This window comes from Pipistrellus kuhlii, unplaced genomic scaffold (genome assembly GCF_014108245.1).
Source record: "Pipistrellus kuhlii isolate mPipKuh1 unplaced genomic scaffold, mPipKuh1.p scaffold_m20_p_2, whole genome shotgun sequence".
Taxonomy (NCBI): domain Eukaryota; kingdom Metazoa; phylum Chordata; class Mammalia; order Chiroptera; family Vespertilionidae; genus Pipistrellus; species Pipistrellus kuhlii.
This window is the reverse complement of record NW_023425515.1, coordinates 28,025,006-28,038,588: the sequence shown is the minus strand read 5'-3', so window position 1 is coordinate 28,038,588 and position 13,583 is coordinate 28,025,006. Positions and strand designations below refer to the sequence as shown.

The window sequence follows — 13,583 nt, the reverse complement described above, 5'->3', positions numbered from 1 at the left end:
TATGCATATAAAATAAAAATGAATTTAAACACACATTTTCACAGTAGGATGCATTAAGATATCAACTATTGTTTTTTCTTCTAACCAAGAAAATGATGCCATACATATGGTTCCTTCTTGTACAAATAAGTCTTTAGAAAAAATAGAAAACTATGGTACTTGAGATCTTCCAAAAGGGTATAGATTAACGTAAGCATTTCAGGATATATGAGGAAAATAAGAGAAAGATGGGAACTATGTAGCATGGCAAGGAGGTATAAAAAAGCAAGTTACTGTTTACCACTTTATGTACATCTATAAAAAAGAATGAAGATATTTAAGTACCTATATGACTCCCATGTAACAAAACCAAAAAAGAGAGAACCATTTAAAGGAAAATTCTGAATGGTTAAATGATGTGAGCTTTCTTTTGCAGTTTGGTATGATGGGTTGAATCATGTATCCCCAAGATTCATGTTGAAACTAACCCCCTTATACCCTAAAATGTGAATGTATATTTGATGAAAGGGTCTTTTAAGAGATAATTAAGGTAAAATGAGGTCACATGGGTGAGCCCTAATCCAATCTGTCTTGTGTCCTTATAAGAGGAAGAAATCTGGTGGGGCACACAACAGAGACAGCAGGGATGTGCATACACAGAAGAAAGGTTATGTGAAGACACAGCAAGAAAGTGGCGGCTGCCTCCAAGGCAAGGAGGAAGGCCTCAAGAGAAGCCAAACCCACTAATACCTTGCTCTTGGGTTCCTAGACTTAGGAACTATGAGAAAATAATGTTTCTGTTGTTTAAGCCACCCAGTATGTGGTATTTTGTATGGCAGCCCTCACAAACTATTACAGATGGTACAGAGAATTAAATATATTTCATATGCTGAGGCAAAGTCCCTAATGACTGTCAATAATTATTATTTATAATTTGGAAATAAAGCAAGAATTTAGAATAAATATCAAGCTAATGAGAAAAAAGATAAAAGAATTTAGAGAAAAGTATCCAGATCTTTGGAAATTCATGATATGCCATTTAAATTTACAATGACTAATTATAAGGATTCCATTATTTGCAAAAGATGCAATAGTTTGGGGTTTCAGAAACACCCAAATTTTAGAAATAAATTTAAAATAGTTTCTATTTATCTAGTTTCAGAGTGCACAATATACCCTGCACCTAATTTAGGTCGTCACCATACGTGAAATATAAGAATACAATCAAGGGAAGTGCAGCATGCCACATGCAATGAAATGCTGAACCTACCATATTAACAACACTTTTTATTAATTTTTCATCCGATTTTCCAGGGCAACTTTCTTTTATCTTTATAACTGGTACATCCATTATTTTAATAGTCTGGAAAAGAGACTTAAGTATGAGATTAAAACTAAAAATTACTTATATCCTAATGGAAGAAAAACAGCCTTTTTAAAAAGTTAAAAACTTAAAAGTCCATACCTTTAAGGCTTTTATAAGTTCTTCTTGTTTTCCAGCTTCTTGAACCAATACTACTCTTGTTTCAACCTGAGGCATTTCTTCTATTAAAATTAAAATGTTTAAATATATTTATCAGGAATTAACATCAAAATCAGTAGTTCCTATTCCCATTTTTTGTTATATCTACTATATTTTCCATCTTTTTTATCATAATATTCTCTAAAATTGAAATTACTTATTCCCAGCTTATTAAAAAATATTTTGACCACATTCCATTTTAAGGGAGAGCATATATACAAACATCTACACTCCTCCTAACCAAAGAAAGCATTCCGTATCTTGTACAATCATCTTCATCAACAGTGCACTCAAATTTAGGAAAGAACCATTTACATAGTGAGGTAAGGGAAGAAGTCTCTTCACCTAACCAGACATAACTGAATACAAACTAGCTAACACTGTTGCAGCTAGATGCCCTCACATACAGAAAAAGCAATATCCAATATGACTTCCCCTTCAAGGTTGGGAAGCATTAATCCATACAATAAAAAGTGAAGGGGGGGGGGTGTCATTGAGGGTTAGGGGACAGGAGAGTTCTATAATACTTTCAACAATAAAGATAATTTTTTTAAATCTATGTAAAGATTGTCAACAAATATTTACTGAATACATGTATTCTAACTTAGCAGTGTTACAGTTAAATGATAACAAGTCTCTAGTCAATAAGTTTAGTATTAAAATAGTGATTTGCAGTTTTAAAGCACATTTACCTTCAACATACAAAGTTGGTTCATTAAGTAAGTTGTCCTTAGAAGTTTCAGTAACTTTAGAATCAAAAATGGAAGAGTCTGCCAAGCTTGTCCTCCCAGTATATGTTAGTACACTATTGTCAGCCATTGCTTGTACTCTTCTAAGTTCACTAAAAAAGAATAAATTTGAATAAGGATACATGAAACAAACAGGATCTTTGGGCAAACTCTGCTTTTATACTAGAGTTTATAAAAAGCATCAGCAAAAGGAAAAAAAAAAAGTTTTTAAGTAAATAAAAATAGCCCTAACTGGTTTGGCTCAGTGCATAGAGTGTCGGCCTGCGGACTAAAAGGTCCTGAGTTTGATTCCAGTCACAGGCATGTACCTTGGTTGCCTGGTTGCTGGTGCATCCCCAGTAGGAGGTGTGCAAGAGGCAGCTGATAGATATTTCTCTCATCGATGTTTCTAGCTCTCTATCCCTCTCTCTTCCTCTCTGTAAAAAATCAATAAAAAATATTTTCAAAAAAAATAATAAAAAATAAAAGGATAAAAAGCATCAGCACCCATTTTTCTTAATAATATATTGAACCAAAGAAAGTTCACTCAACGAATCTGAACCTCTGTTTTCCTCTTCTATAACATAAATACACCAATACCTGACTCAGTAGACTATGTTACAAATAATCCAAAGTACTCAGGCAGGGCGGTTGGGCATCGTCCTAGGAACCAGGGGGGGTCAGGGTTTGATTCCAGCACATGCACTATACCAGTAGGGGGCGCTGCAAGAAGCAACCCATCAATGATTCTCATCAGTGATGTTTTTCTCTCCCTTCTTCTCAGAAAACAAAATATGTATTTTGCCAAAACCGGCTTGGCTCAGTGGATAGAGCGGTCAGCCTGCGGACTGAAAGGTCCAGGGTTCGATTCAAATCAAGGGCATGTACCTTGGTTGCAGGCACATCCCCAGTAGGGGGTGTGCAAGAGGCAGCTGATTGATGATTCTCTCTCATGGATGTTTCTAACTCTCTAGCCCTCTCTTCCTCTCTGTAAAAAATAATCAATAAAATATATTAAAAATAAATAAATAAAATTGCTCTAAAAATAAATTTTTTTAAATGTTATTTTTTTTAATTGTCATTTAACCAAAATATTCACTTTCGGTTTCTTTTTGGTATTGAGGCAATCATCTTTCCGGGTGGGGGAGCTAAATGCAATACCGGGGTATGTCATTGGTGTAACTGACAACTTTAATAATACTGAGACCATTACAGAACACATCATGATGAACAAGATTTATTTAACCCTTAAATGTGTGGCAGGCAGTGCGTTAAAGCCTTTTTGCTTGTGTTTATTTAGTATGGACAACAATCCCAAGAGACGGGCAAGGTTACTGTTTCCAGCTGATAAAGCAGCCTAGAACAACAAAAAGAAACCCATAACAGAAAGGTTAAGTAACTCTCCTCCCCCAACCCCCAGGTCACAACGTTAGTGGTAAACCTGGGGTTCAAACCCGGGCTCAACAGAGACTGCGCTCTTAACCACTGAGCCACACAGATCTGCCCCGAAGAGGACTGGGCGCACGGACCCGGTTGGGGTTGGGGTTGGGGATGGGGGCGAGGTAGAGGGGAGGCGGATGGGGCGGGATGGGGGCGCTGGCGTTTTCTGCACAAACTGCCCACCGATGGGCCGGCCATGCACTATATACCAGTAGGGGGCGCTGCAAGAAGCAGCCGATCAATGATTCTCATCAGTGATGTTTCTCTTTCTCCCTTCCTCTCTGAAAACAATAAAAATATAGTATATGTATTTTTTTAAAAAAATTGTCATTGAACCAGAATATTCACTTTCGGTTTCTTTTTCGTTTTGAGGCAATCATCTTTTTCGGAGGAATCCTGGAGCGAAACCACTGCGTCCGAGATGAGAGCACCGAGGGGGGAGCGCCGGGCCCGCCGCCGCCGCCGCGGAGGCCGGGGAGCCCGGCCACGGCCCCTTCCCACCCCGCCCCCTCCCTGCCTCCCTCCCTCCACCCACGGGCTCTCCGGGGACAAACAGCCAGCCTGGGGAGCGGCGGCGAAGACACAGCCACCCGGCGGGCCTCGGCTCCCACCCCCGCGCCCCGCCCGCCCGCCCGCCCGGCGCCGGGAGAGCGGCGGTGCAGGTCCCGGACCCGGACCCGGACCCGGCAGCGGCGCCCGGAACTGGCGGTCCCCGGGGCGGGGCCGCCGGACCTCTGCCCACGGCTCCCGGGCCGCGAGCGCACGCCCACGCCCCCGCTCACACCCGGAGGCCTCACCGCTCTCACAAAGCGCCCTCCTGCCGGCGCCGCTGCTTCACACGCCGGCTCCTTCCACCGTTACCGCCATTCCTCCTCGCAGGAGGCAGCCACCGCCGATTCAAAAAAGCGAGCCGCTCTCTCCCTAAAAGCCATGCCGATTGGCGCGTGGTGTCAGCCCCTTTCCCATAGGCTGGCGCCTCCGGAGGGGCGGGGGTTGGCCACGGCCCTCCGCCCCTGATTGGTGGAGCCTGTGTTTCAAATGAACCCAACGTCTCCGACGACGCCGGGGGACGTCAGAGGTTTTGGAGAGAAGTGCCCGGATGTGGCCAGCAGGTGGCGCTGGTGCGTCCTGGGCGCCCCGGAGAGTAGCAGGTGTGTCTGTGGCGACCCGCTTTGTTTACTTTGTAAACAGCCGGTTTCCTGGGGAAAGTTAGAGCGGATCCGCCTCTCCTACAGCTATTTTTTTCTTTTTTCTCTAGACTCTAGGGGCCTAGAGCCACCAAATCCTCTAAAGCAGTGGTCGGCAAGCTGCGGTTCGGGAGCCACATGCGGCTCTTTGGCACATTGAGTGTGGCTCTTTCACAAAGTATTTTGAAGTTGTAGCGTTAGAAGAAGTTTTAAGTTTAAAAAATGTGGCTCTCGAAAGAAATATCAGTCGTACTGTTGATATTTGGCTCTGTTGACTAATGAGTTTGCCGACCACTGCATAGTCTAAAGGAAATCAGTGCTTCCATAGGTGATTTCCCCACACACACACACACACACACCTCTATCCGGACCGATTGCTGTGATCTGGAAGTTTTCTGCCCGAAGGCTTTCTGCTCTGGCTGTTGGGCGGGAGGTGTGCTCACAGCAGGGACCAGGACAGGATACCTGCAGGTGCATTTTTTAAATCAGCAGTCCGTTTTCTTTAAACTCTGATGTAAAGCACTGGACTCCGGTCTAGGGAATTTCGTGGATGATTAGAATAAGTTCCCTAATATGTCCTGGGCTTTTATTTTCTTAATATAATCTTGAACAAATGTAAGAATATGTCTGGAGATTCTGGAATCTCCTGGAGCCAAAATAAATTGCTTCCTGATGCCTTGTCCCCACCCCCACCATCAGATCTCTTGTTACTTTCCTCTAAAGTCTAGCCAAAAAATTTGTCATTTTAACAGTAATAACTATTGTTATTATGAAACCAGAGATTGTTTTCTGCATTCTCTGAATACAATACCTTATCTCAGTGGTCAGCAAACTCATTAATCAACAGAGCCAAATATCAACAGTACGATTGAAATTTCTTTTGAGAGCCAAATTTTTTAAACGTAAACTTCTTCTAACTCCCCTTGTTCAAAATAAACTTGCCCAGGCCGTGGTATTTTGTGGAAGAGCCACACTCAAGGGGCCAAAGAGCCGAGTGTGGCTCGAGAGCCGCAGTTTGCCGACCATGGCCCTATCTAATACTTTATCTTAAGGAAAGTATGCCTTCCCCGGGTGGGTTTTGCATAGTTCCTACCTAATCACTGACTTACACAAAAGAAAGGGGATCCCATTCAGAGGAAGAAGACTTACTTTTGTTACCAATGAGAGGAGGAACCCTGGACTCTTCTGGAGGAAAAGATTTCAATCTAGAGACAAAGTGTAGAAAAAAAAGAAAAAAAGAAAAAAAAAGAAAACAAGAATGTATTGACTGCAGCAAAAATAGACTCAGGTGAGGGAAACAAGGAAGGGCAAAGAAGCTGCAGGGGAGCCTAGGCTGGACTGCCTTAGGTCCCTGGGAAGTCATGGATAGGGGCCTTTGCTTCCCTGGGGGCAGTCTCATGGGATCCCTTAGAGGTTAGGGGATATGTGTGATATAGGGGGAGAGGTTCCTGCGTGCTCCCTGAAGGGAGAGTGCCCTGGGACCCTATTTTCAGGGGTTTTAAAGGGAGCTTTTAGGGGCAGATCAATAGAATATTCATCAGCTTCAGGCTGATGTACCAAAATAAGATTTAGTCTCTCAATTTGTCTGTCCTTGGATGTGGTTGGCAAACACCACTTAATTGGATTTCTGTTATCTGACTCCCTGAATAGGGTGATTTAAGCTATTTATCCTCTGTTTGGGGAGAAATGCAGACCATTTATTCTATTAAAGAAATCTTTATTGTTGAAAGTATTACATATGTCCGTCAAACTGTTTACTTTTAAGTGTCCTTGGTTTAAGGAAGATAGGATTTACTAGGTGGCTGCAACTGCTATTTAACTGTCTGTCTTGGTTTTCCTACTTATTCCCCTCATCCTAGCTTCTTACTATTCCAAAACACTTTTAAATGGAACACTTTTGGCCCTAGCTGGTTTGGCTCAGTGGATAGAGCATAAGCTGGTGGACTGAAGTGTCCGGGTTCAGTTCCAATCAAGGGCACACGCCTGGGTTGCAGCCTCAATCCCCAGTATGGGGTGTGCAGGAGGCAGCCAAGATGGATGGAATCAATAAAAATTAAAAAAAGAAAAAGAAAAAAAATTGAGCACTTCCAAATATCTCAAACAAGTCATGGGGATTTACAATATTTTCTAATTTTGTCAGGACACCTTAGAATATCTAAGAAGCTTATTATGCAATACACGAAAATGAGTGAAGCAGTCTAGTTATTATTGATTTCCCTGTTTATAATTGAAGACTATTTGCAGTCTGCCCTTCATTATAAGCCGGGATAACCATTGTGGCAAAAGAAAAGAAAAACAATAATTGAGGTTTCACTTTGGAATGTGCTTGCATTCTTAAGCGAGGGTGTGCCCAACATTCCAAAAATTCTCATCGCTCTGGTTTGGCTCAGTGGATTTAGAGCTTTGCAGAGGACTGAAGGGTCCTGGGTTCAATTTTGGTCAAAGGCACATAATACCTTGATTGATATCTTCAGGTGAGGATTAACAACAACAACAAAGTCAAAAATTCTCATCACTGAAAATACATTACACCAGTGTGAGCAGCCTATTTTCCTCGTTAGACAGGTTTTGCATCCAAACCTAATGACTGAGCACATAGTATCACTGCACAAGTTGTATGCTAGCTTAACAAAATTCTGCTTGATTCCTCTAAACTTTAGAGTCTAAAGGGATGTGTGTCGGTTTGACTGCCAAATAAACAGGCAGTGCAATCTTATAACATTTCCAAGCCATCTAACCTCAAGCAAGTTACTTAACTTCTGGTGCCTGTTCGTCTGTGTATAAAATGGCATGTTCGTACTGACTCATAAGTTGTTGTGAGGATTAAAAGAGTTCACGTGTGGCCCGGCAGGTGTGGCTTGGTGGTTGAACATCAATTTATGAGCCAGGAGGTCATGGTTCGATTTCTAGTCAGGGCACATGCCTGGGTTGCAGGCTCAATCCCCAGTAGGAGGCATGATGCTTCTATCTCTCCCTCTCTCTTCCTCTCTGAAATCATTAAAAATATATTAAAAAAAAAAAAAAGAGTTAATGTGTATAATTAGAGCATACTCTGACACATAAGCATTCAATAATGTTAGCTATTGATATCACTACTACTTTACTACTGCTGTTCTCTCAAGCTGAGACCCTGTAACCTTTATATATATACATATATATATATATATGTATATGTATATATGTATATATTTTTTTATTGATTTTTTACAGAGAGGAAGGGAGAGAGATAGAGAGGTAGAAACGTCGATGAGAGAGAAACATCGACCAGCTGCCTCTTGCACACCCCCTACCGGGGATGTGCCCACAACCAATGTACATGCCCTTGACCGGAATCGAACCTGGGACCTCTCAGTCCGCAGACCAACGCTCTACCACTGAGCCAAACCAGCTTCGGCAAGAGACCCTGTAACCTTCTAATGGCACCGATGGTTCTCTACATTGCCTTCTCACCCCTGTCCATAGGAGCTATGGTAGCAATGTTTCTGTTCCCTTTGCCTCACCTTACTCCAGCCCCAAGGCATCCCTCTCCCCACCTACCTACCCCCATCAGACCAATCTTGATGCAGAGAAGACCTCCATTGCATCCTTTCCCTACCAGAAGGTGGACAGTCCTGGTTCTCAAATCTAATCTCGCTCTTCTCTTTTAGGGGAACGGCTTGTGTACTCAAGCTCTCTTATCTTGTCTAGCAGACGTGGCTCTTTTCCTGGTGCTCTTGTCCAGGCCGCTGTCCCTTTCCGAGGCAGGTCCTCGCTAAGATTTCTTCTGTTAAATGCTACGCTCCTTCTCCTGGACCCTCCACTGGAAATACAGTCATTGAACTCATATGTCAAGGGGACAAAACTGTTTAAAGTCTAAGCTAGCTAGGTAGATAGATAAATGAAGATGAGAAGTTCCTTGAAAGAATAAACCATTCAGTAAATTCTCAGTGTCATCCACAACTCCTAAGATGCTGAATGAACAGATTTCAGACAAAAGATACTAAAGGAATCGAACTGAATTTCAGTACTTAGTATACTGAAGTGTGTGACATACTTTCCCCGAGCCATAAAATAATTTCTGAGGTGGGGAAAATGAAATGTAAAAGATTGAATTACTGACATTATTCCTTTGGAGTAGGGGTGTCGAACTCAATCAGAGAAGGGGCCAATATCTAAAATCCAGCCTAAATCGCGGGCCGAATGGTTTACTGAACAGTCATAAACTGTCATTGTGATGGAAACGCAGCGGAGTGCAGTGATGACAGCGCGGTGCAGGCCACATTGCAAGGCCTGGCGGGACGGATTTGGCCCGCGGGCCTTGTGTTTGACACATGTGCTTTGGAGGATCAATTTCCCCACCTCCATCGCTGAACTGAGTGACAGGCTGGGACCATCTTTCCTGACTTCCCTCTCACACTTGCTCTTCTTCCAGTTTATTCCCTCCTCTTTATTCATAGTTTCTTTCTTTCCTTCCCTCCGTCCCCATCCATCTCCATCTTCTTTCTTTTATCTATACTCCTTCAGGGCAGCAGAGAATGGAGCATGGGAAAGTTAGTTTGGGGCTATGGACTATCTTTCTCCACCCACCCTCACAAGTGTGCACACTGCCTGTGCAATCACTCTTCAAATCAGAGTGCACAAGATTTCTCACTTTCTAGTGTGTTTGAATCTACTAATATATCTGAAAAATTATTAAGTTTGCTACAATAAATGGACAACTTTATTGTAATGGTTTTTGTTTTAATTATGTAAAATTATGATTAAATATATTGTCTAATGTTATTTCTAAATATGAAATGTTATGTTATCAACCACTATAATAGTATCTATTTTATAATAATTTTAAATGTCTTAAAGGATTAAATGTATTATTGTAACTAAATATTAACACTATAGTCACTCATAGATTTCACATAATTGTTTTTTTTTTTCCCTCTATCACCATTCTTAACCCCTCAAGACATTTAGGAAGTACATAGCCATATATAATGCCACATTAGGTACAATTACAAAGATTCAATCCTAAGAATTTATCACCTAAGATTTTTATTCTAAAATGTTTAATGAATAGCCATGGAATTCTTTTCTATCTTGGAATTATTAACATTTTTTCCAATTAAAATGTCATATTTCCAAGTTGGTTATAATGTAGCATCTTCTAACCTGTCATCTCTGCCTGAAAAACAAGCTTCAGAAATTATAATCACTTTGAGTCAAACGAAGCTATTTTATACACTTCAATAGCCAGTAATTAAGATATGAATCATTGCTTTATTCATATGAACCAATGGGCTATAAATCACTTGACATAGATTTACAAGACTGTACAGATTTAGCACTTTAGGTTTCACAAATAGAATTCACTTTCCTTGATGGAGCAAGAGTTTTCCAAATGTGATGAGGCGATTACTTCAAATTATCTAATTTGATTAGTAAAATTTTAGATGTGGAAAAAGATCGTAGCTCATTAGTCTCATTCATTTTACAGAGGAGTTTTACTAAGGCTAGCAACAGAGAGGTTATAGTCCTTTTCTAAGGTCAGGTTACTAGTTAGTGGCAAAACCAAGATCAAAAGTTTTGTTTTCATTAATCAATTCTGTCTTTTTATTAAAGATATTAATATCTATATTTTACATTATACTTATAAAAGTACCAAGATATTTATTCATAATGCTTATTTTTTTTACCTTTGAAATCACTAAAATGCTTTCAGTTCTCTAAGAGCTTTGTTGATCTTGTTCACCAATGTATTTCCAGCACCTAGCAACGGTTCCTGGTACATAATGTGTTCTCAAGAGTTGCATGAATAGCATTGTAATTGATCTCCAAGAATCTATATCTCCTTTTAATCCATTCTCCAGCCTGCATTCAAAGTGACATTATGCAAATCCTAATTCATCATATCACCACCTGCCTGGTCTGACTATCTACATTTCCAGCTTCATTCCCTCTCTCTCTCTCTCTCTCTCTCTCTCTCTCTCTCTCTCTCTCTCTATATATATATATATATATATATATATATATATATATATATATATATTAGGTCTAGTAATAATTAATGTCGTTTTCTAATACTTTTTTAAGTCAAATTTATTTAAACAATACAACAAAATTTAATCAACAATATAGTTGCCGTTGTTTTCTACTACTTGTGCTCAACGCTCAGGAAGCATTTTAATCCCTCTGTTGTAAAATTCTTGTGATTTTGATGCAAAAAATTCGGTCAATGCATTTTTGAGGCATTCTTCATTATTAAATTTTTTCCAAGAAGAAAGTTTTGCAAAGAACGAAACAAATGGTAATCAGAAGGGGCAATATCAGGAGAATATGCAGGTTGAGGGAGAACTTCCCATTCGAACTGGCGCAGTTTTTCAGCAGTGATTCTTGCAGTATGTGGTCGTGCGTTATCCTGGTGAAGAATTACGCCCTTCCGATTAATCAGTGCGGGTTCTTTTTCTCTTAAAGCTTGGGCTAACCTTTCCAATTGGGCACTATACACTGCACTTGTAATGGTTTGGGTAGATGGTAAAAGTTCATAATGAAGAATTCCTTTAAAATTCCACCAAACACACAACATCACTTTTTTCGCATGCAAGTCAGGTTTTGGCGTGGGCTGCGGAGCCTCATTTTTGTCCAACCATTGAGGCCGCCTTTTCAAATTAACATACAGCACCCATTGTTCATCTCCAGTAACAATTTGCTCTAAAAACGGCAAACGGTTTTGACGAGAGAGGAGCGAACTGCAAATTGTGACTCTGATTACGGTTGTTGTCGGTCAACTCATGAGGAACCCATTTTCCAAACTTTTGGACTTTGCCAAGTGCACGCAATTGATTGGAAATTGTTTTTTGTGAACAATTTAAAGTTGTTGCAAGCTCTTGTTGGGTAATTTGAAGATTTTGCACCAAAAGAGCTTGAAGAGCTTCTTGATCAAAATTGGACACACGGCCTCGACCACTCTTGTCATCTAACAAAAAATTTCCCTCGCGAAATTTCTCAAACCAATGCTGGCATTTTCTGGTGCTAACTGCATCTTGACCAAGAGCACTACAGATGTTTTTTGCAGCCTCACTTGCTTTTCTTCCTAATTGGAACTCGTAAAGCATGCAGTGCCGAATGTGCTCTTCATGCACCATCTTCTTAGCCCTAGTTTTGCAACAAAAACCAAACCAAACACAAACTTTTTCAAGCAAAACTTGTTAATTGCACTTCACACATTCTGTAGATACCACGTGTTTGAAGGTTATGTCAATACAAGTCAACACCAAGCAAGATTTTAAACGAATGTTTAAAAACGACATTAATTATTACTAGACCCGAGATAGATAGATATATATATATATGTGTGTGTGTGTGTGTGTGTGTGTGTGTGTGTGTGTGTGTAGCACTTCACAAATTTGCATGTCATCCTTGCTTAGGGGCCATGCTAATCATCTCTGTATAGTTGCAATTTCAGTATATGTGCTGAGGAAGCAAGCACCACGTTCTCTTGAGTTCTCTACCTGATTCCCTTGTCAAGAATTTTCACACATGCTCTTCTTTTTACCAGTCTCTCTGATTCCCACTCCTTTATCCTATAGTAGACAACTTCTACTCATCCTTTAGCTTTTTTTTCACTTACTACTCCTAGGAAGGTCTTTTCTAACTATCAAAACTGCCATTACACAATACCCAGCACCATGAGTATTTCTTTTTGGTACTCATCAAAGATGTGATTATTGGATTAACGTTTATCTCCTCCACTATATAAACTAGTTGAAAATAGGGAAAACATCTTTTTATCAAACATTCCTTCCACAGTGCCTAACACATAAAAGGTACTCAATTAAATATTTGTTGGAATACAATTGAATACATTAATGAATGAATTTACTTATTTTTATTATAATACTAGAGGCCCGGAGCATGAAATTCATGCACAGGTAGGGTGCCTAGGCCGATTGGCAATCAGGGTCAATTGGGGCCTTCCAGCTGCCAGCCAGGGCATTCCTTTCTATTGCTGTCCAGGGCTTCCCTTCCCTGACTGCCAGCTGCCAGCCAGGTCCTTCCTTCATTCCATGGTGGTCAGCACACGTCATAGCGAGTGATCCAACTCCTAGTCTCCCAGTCTCCCGGCTGAACTCTTTAACTGCTCCCCTGATGGTCTGATTGCCCCTAACTGCCCTCTCCTGCCGGCCTGATCGCCCTTAACCGCCTCTGCCTCAGCCCCTGCCACAATGGCTTTGTCTAGAAGGATGTCTGGTCTAGTTAACATATTACCCTTTTATTAGTATAGACTAGAAACTCAATGCATGAAATTTGTGAAAGGGGCTTGGCCCTCAGCCATGGCGGCTTGCCTCAGCTCTCACAGCCCCTGCTTCGGTCTAATTAGCGATGTTATGCTTTTATTATTATGGATAATATTAGTGGTGCTTTGCCCAAAGATACTAAAGCTCGGCTGGTGTGGCTCAGTGATTGAACATTGACCTAGGAACCAAGAGGTTACGGGTTCGATTCCTGGTCAGGGCACATGCCCGGGTTATGGGCTTGATCCCTAGGGCAGGGCATGCAGGAGGCAGCTGATCAATGATTCTATTTCATCATTGATGTTTCTATTTCTCTCTCCTTCTCCCCTCCTCTCTGAAATCAATATATATATATATATATATATATATATATATATATATATATATATATATATTTTTTTTTTTTATTTTATTTTTTAATTTAGAGCCGAAATCTGTTTGGCTCAATGGATAGAGCATCAGC

The 13,583-nt window shown here is 40.7% G+C and overlaps 1 protein-coding gene, 2 long non-coding RNA genes and 1 other non-coding gene across 17 annotated transcripts in view; 1 reads left to right on the top strand and 3 right to left on the bottom strand.

The window, feature by feature from the left end:
- The window catches only part of ECT2 (epithelial cell transforming 2), a 56,709-nt gene extending 52,112 nt beyond the window's left edge, over positions 1 to 4,597 (bottom strand). For 3 of the 14 annotated variants that reach the window (XM_045583679.1, XM_045583686.1, XM_045583684.1), the window contains exons 1-4: positions 4,467 to 4,597; positions 2,194 to 2,342; positions 1,445 to 1,524; positions 1,250 to 1,354 (exon numbers count right to left, since the gene is read on the bottom strand). In XM_045583679.1, coding sequence (XP_045439635.1) covers positions 1,250 to 1,354; positions 1,445 to 1,524; positions 2,194 to 2,320 — 312 coding nt within the window. In that variant the 5' untranslated portion in view covers positions 2,321 to 2,342; positions 4,467 to 4,597. Of the gene's footprint in view, positions 1 to 1,249; positions 1,355 to 1,444; positions 1,525 to 2,193; positions 2,343 to 4,453 lie in introns of all 14 variants that reach the window. The other 11 variants (XM_036446180.2, XM_036446183.2, XM_036446184.2 and 8 more) reach the window with 7 other exon arrangements.
- On the top strand, positions 141 to 12,307 carry LOC123652606. The gene is made up of 3 exons (XR_006742043.1): positions 141 to 155; positions 9,804 to 9,806; positions 12,221 to 12,307. It is a non-coding gene; the product is annotated as an uncharacterized LOC123652606 (long non-coding RNA).
- Positions 5,070 to 12,320, bottom strand: LOC118723645. The gene is made up of 3 exons (XR_004989337.2): positions 12,224 to 12,320; positions 8,794 to 8,798; positions 5,070 to 5,084 (listed from the first exon to the last, which is right to left on the bottom strand). It is a non-coding gene; the product is annotated as an uncharacterized LOC118723645 (long non-coding RNA).
- LOC118725005 lies at positions 12,209 to 12,315 on the bottom strand. Its single transcript, XR_004989773.1, has one exon. It is a non-coding gene; the product is annotated as a U6 spliceosomal RNA (small nuclear RNA).
- Positions 12,321 to 13,583: the final 1,263 nt, after the last annotated feature.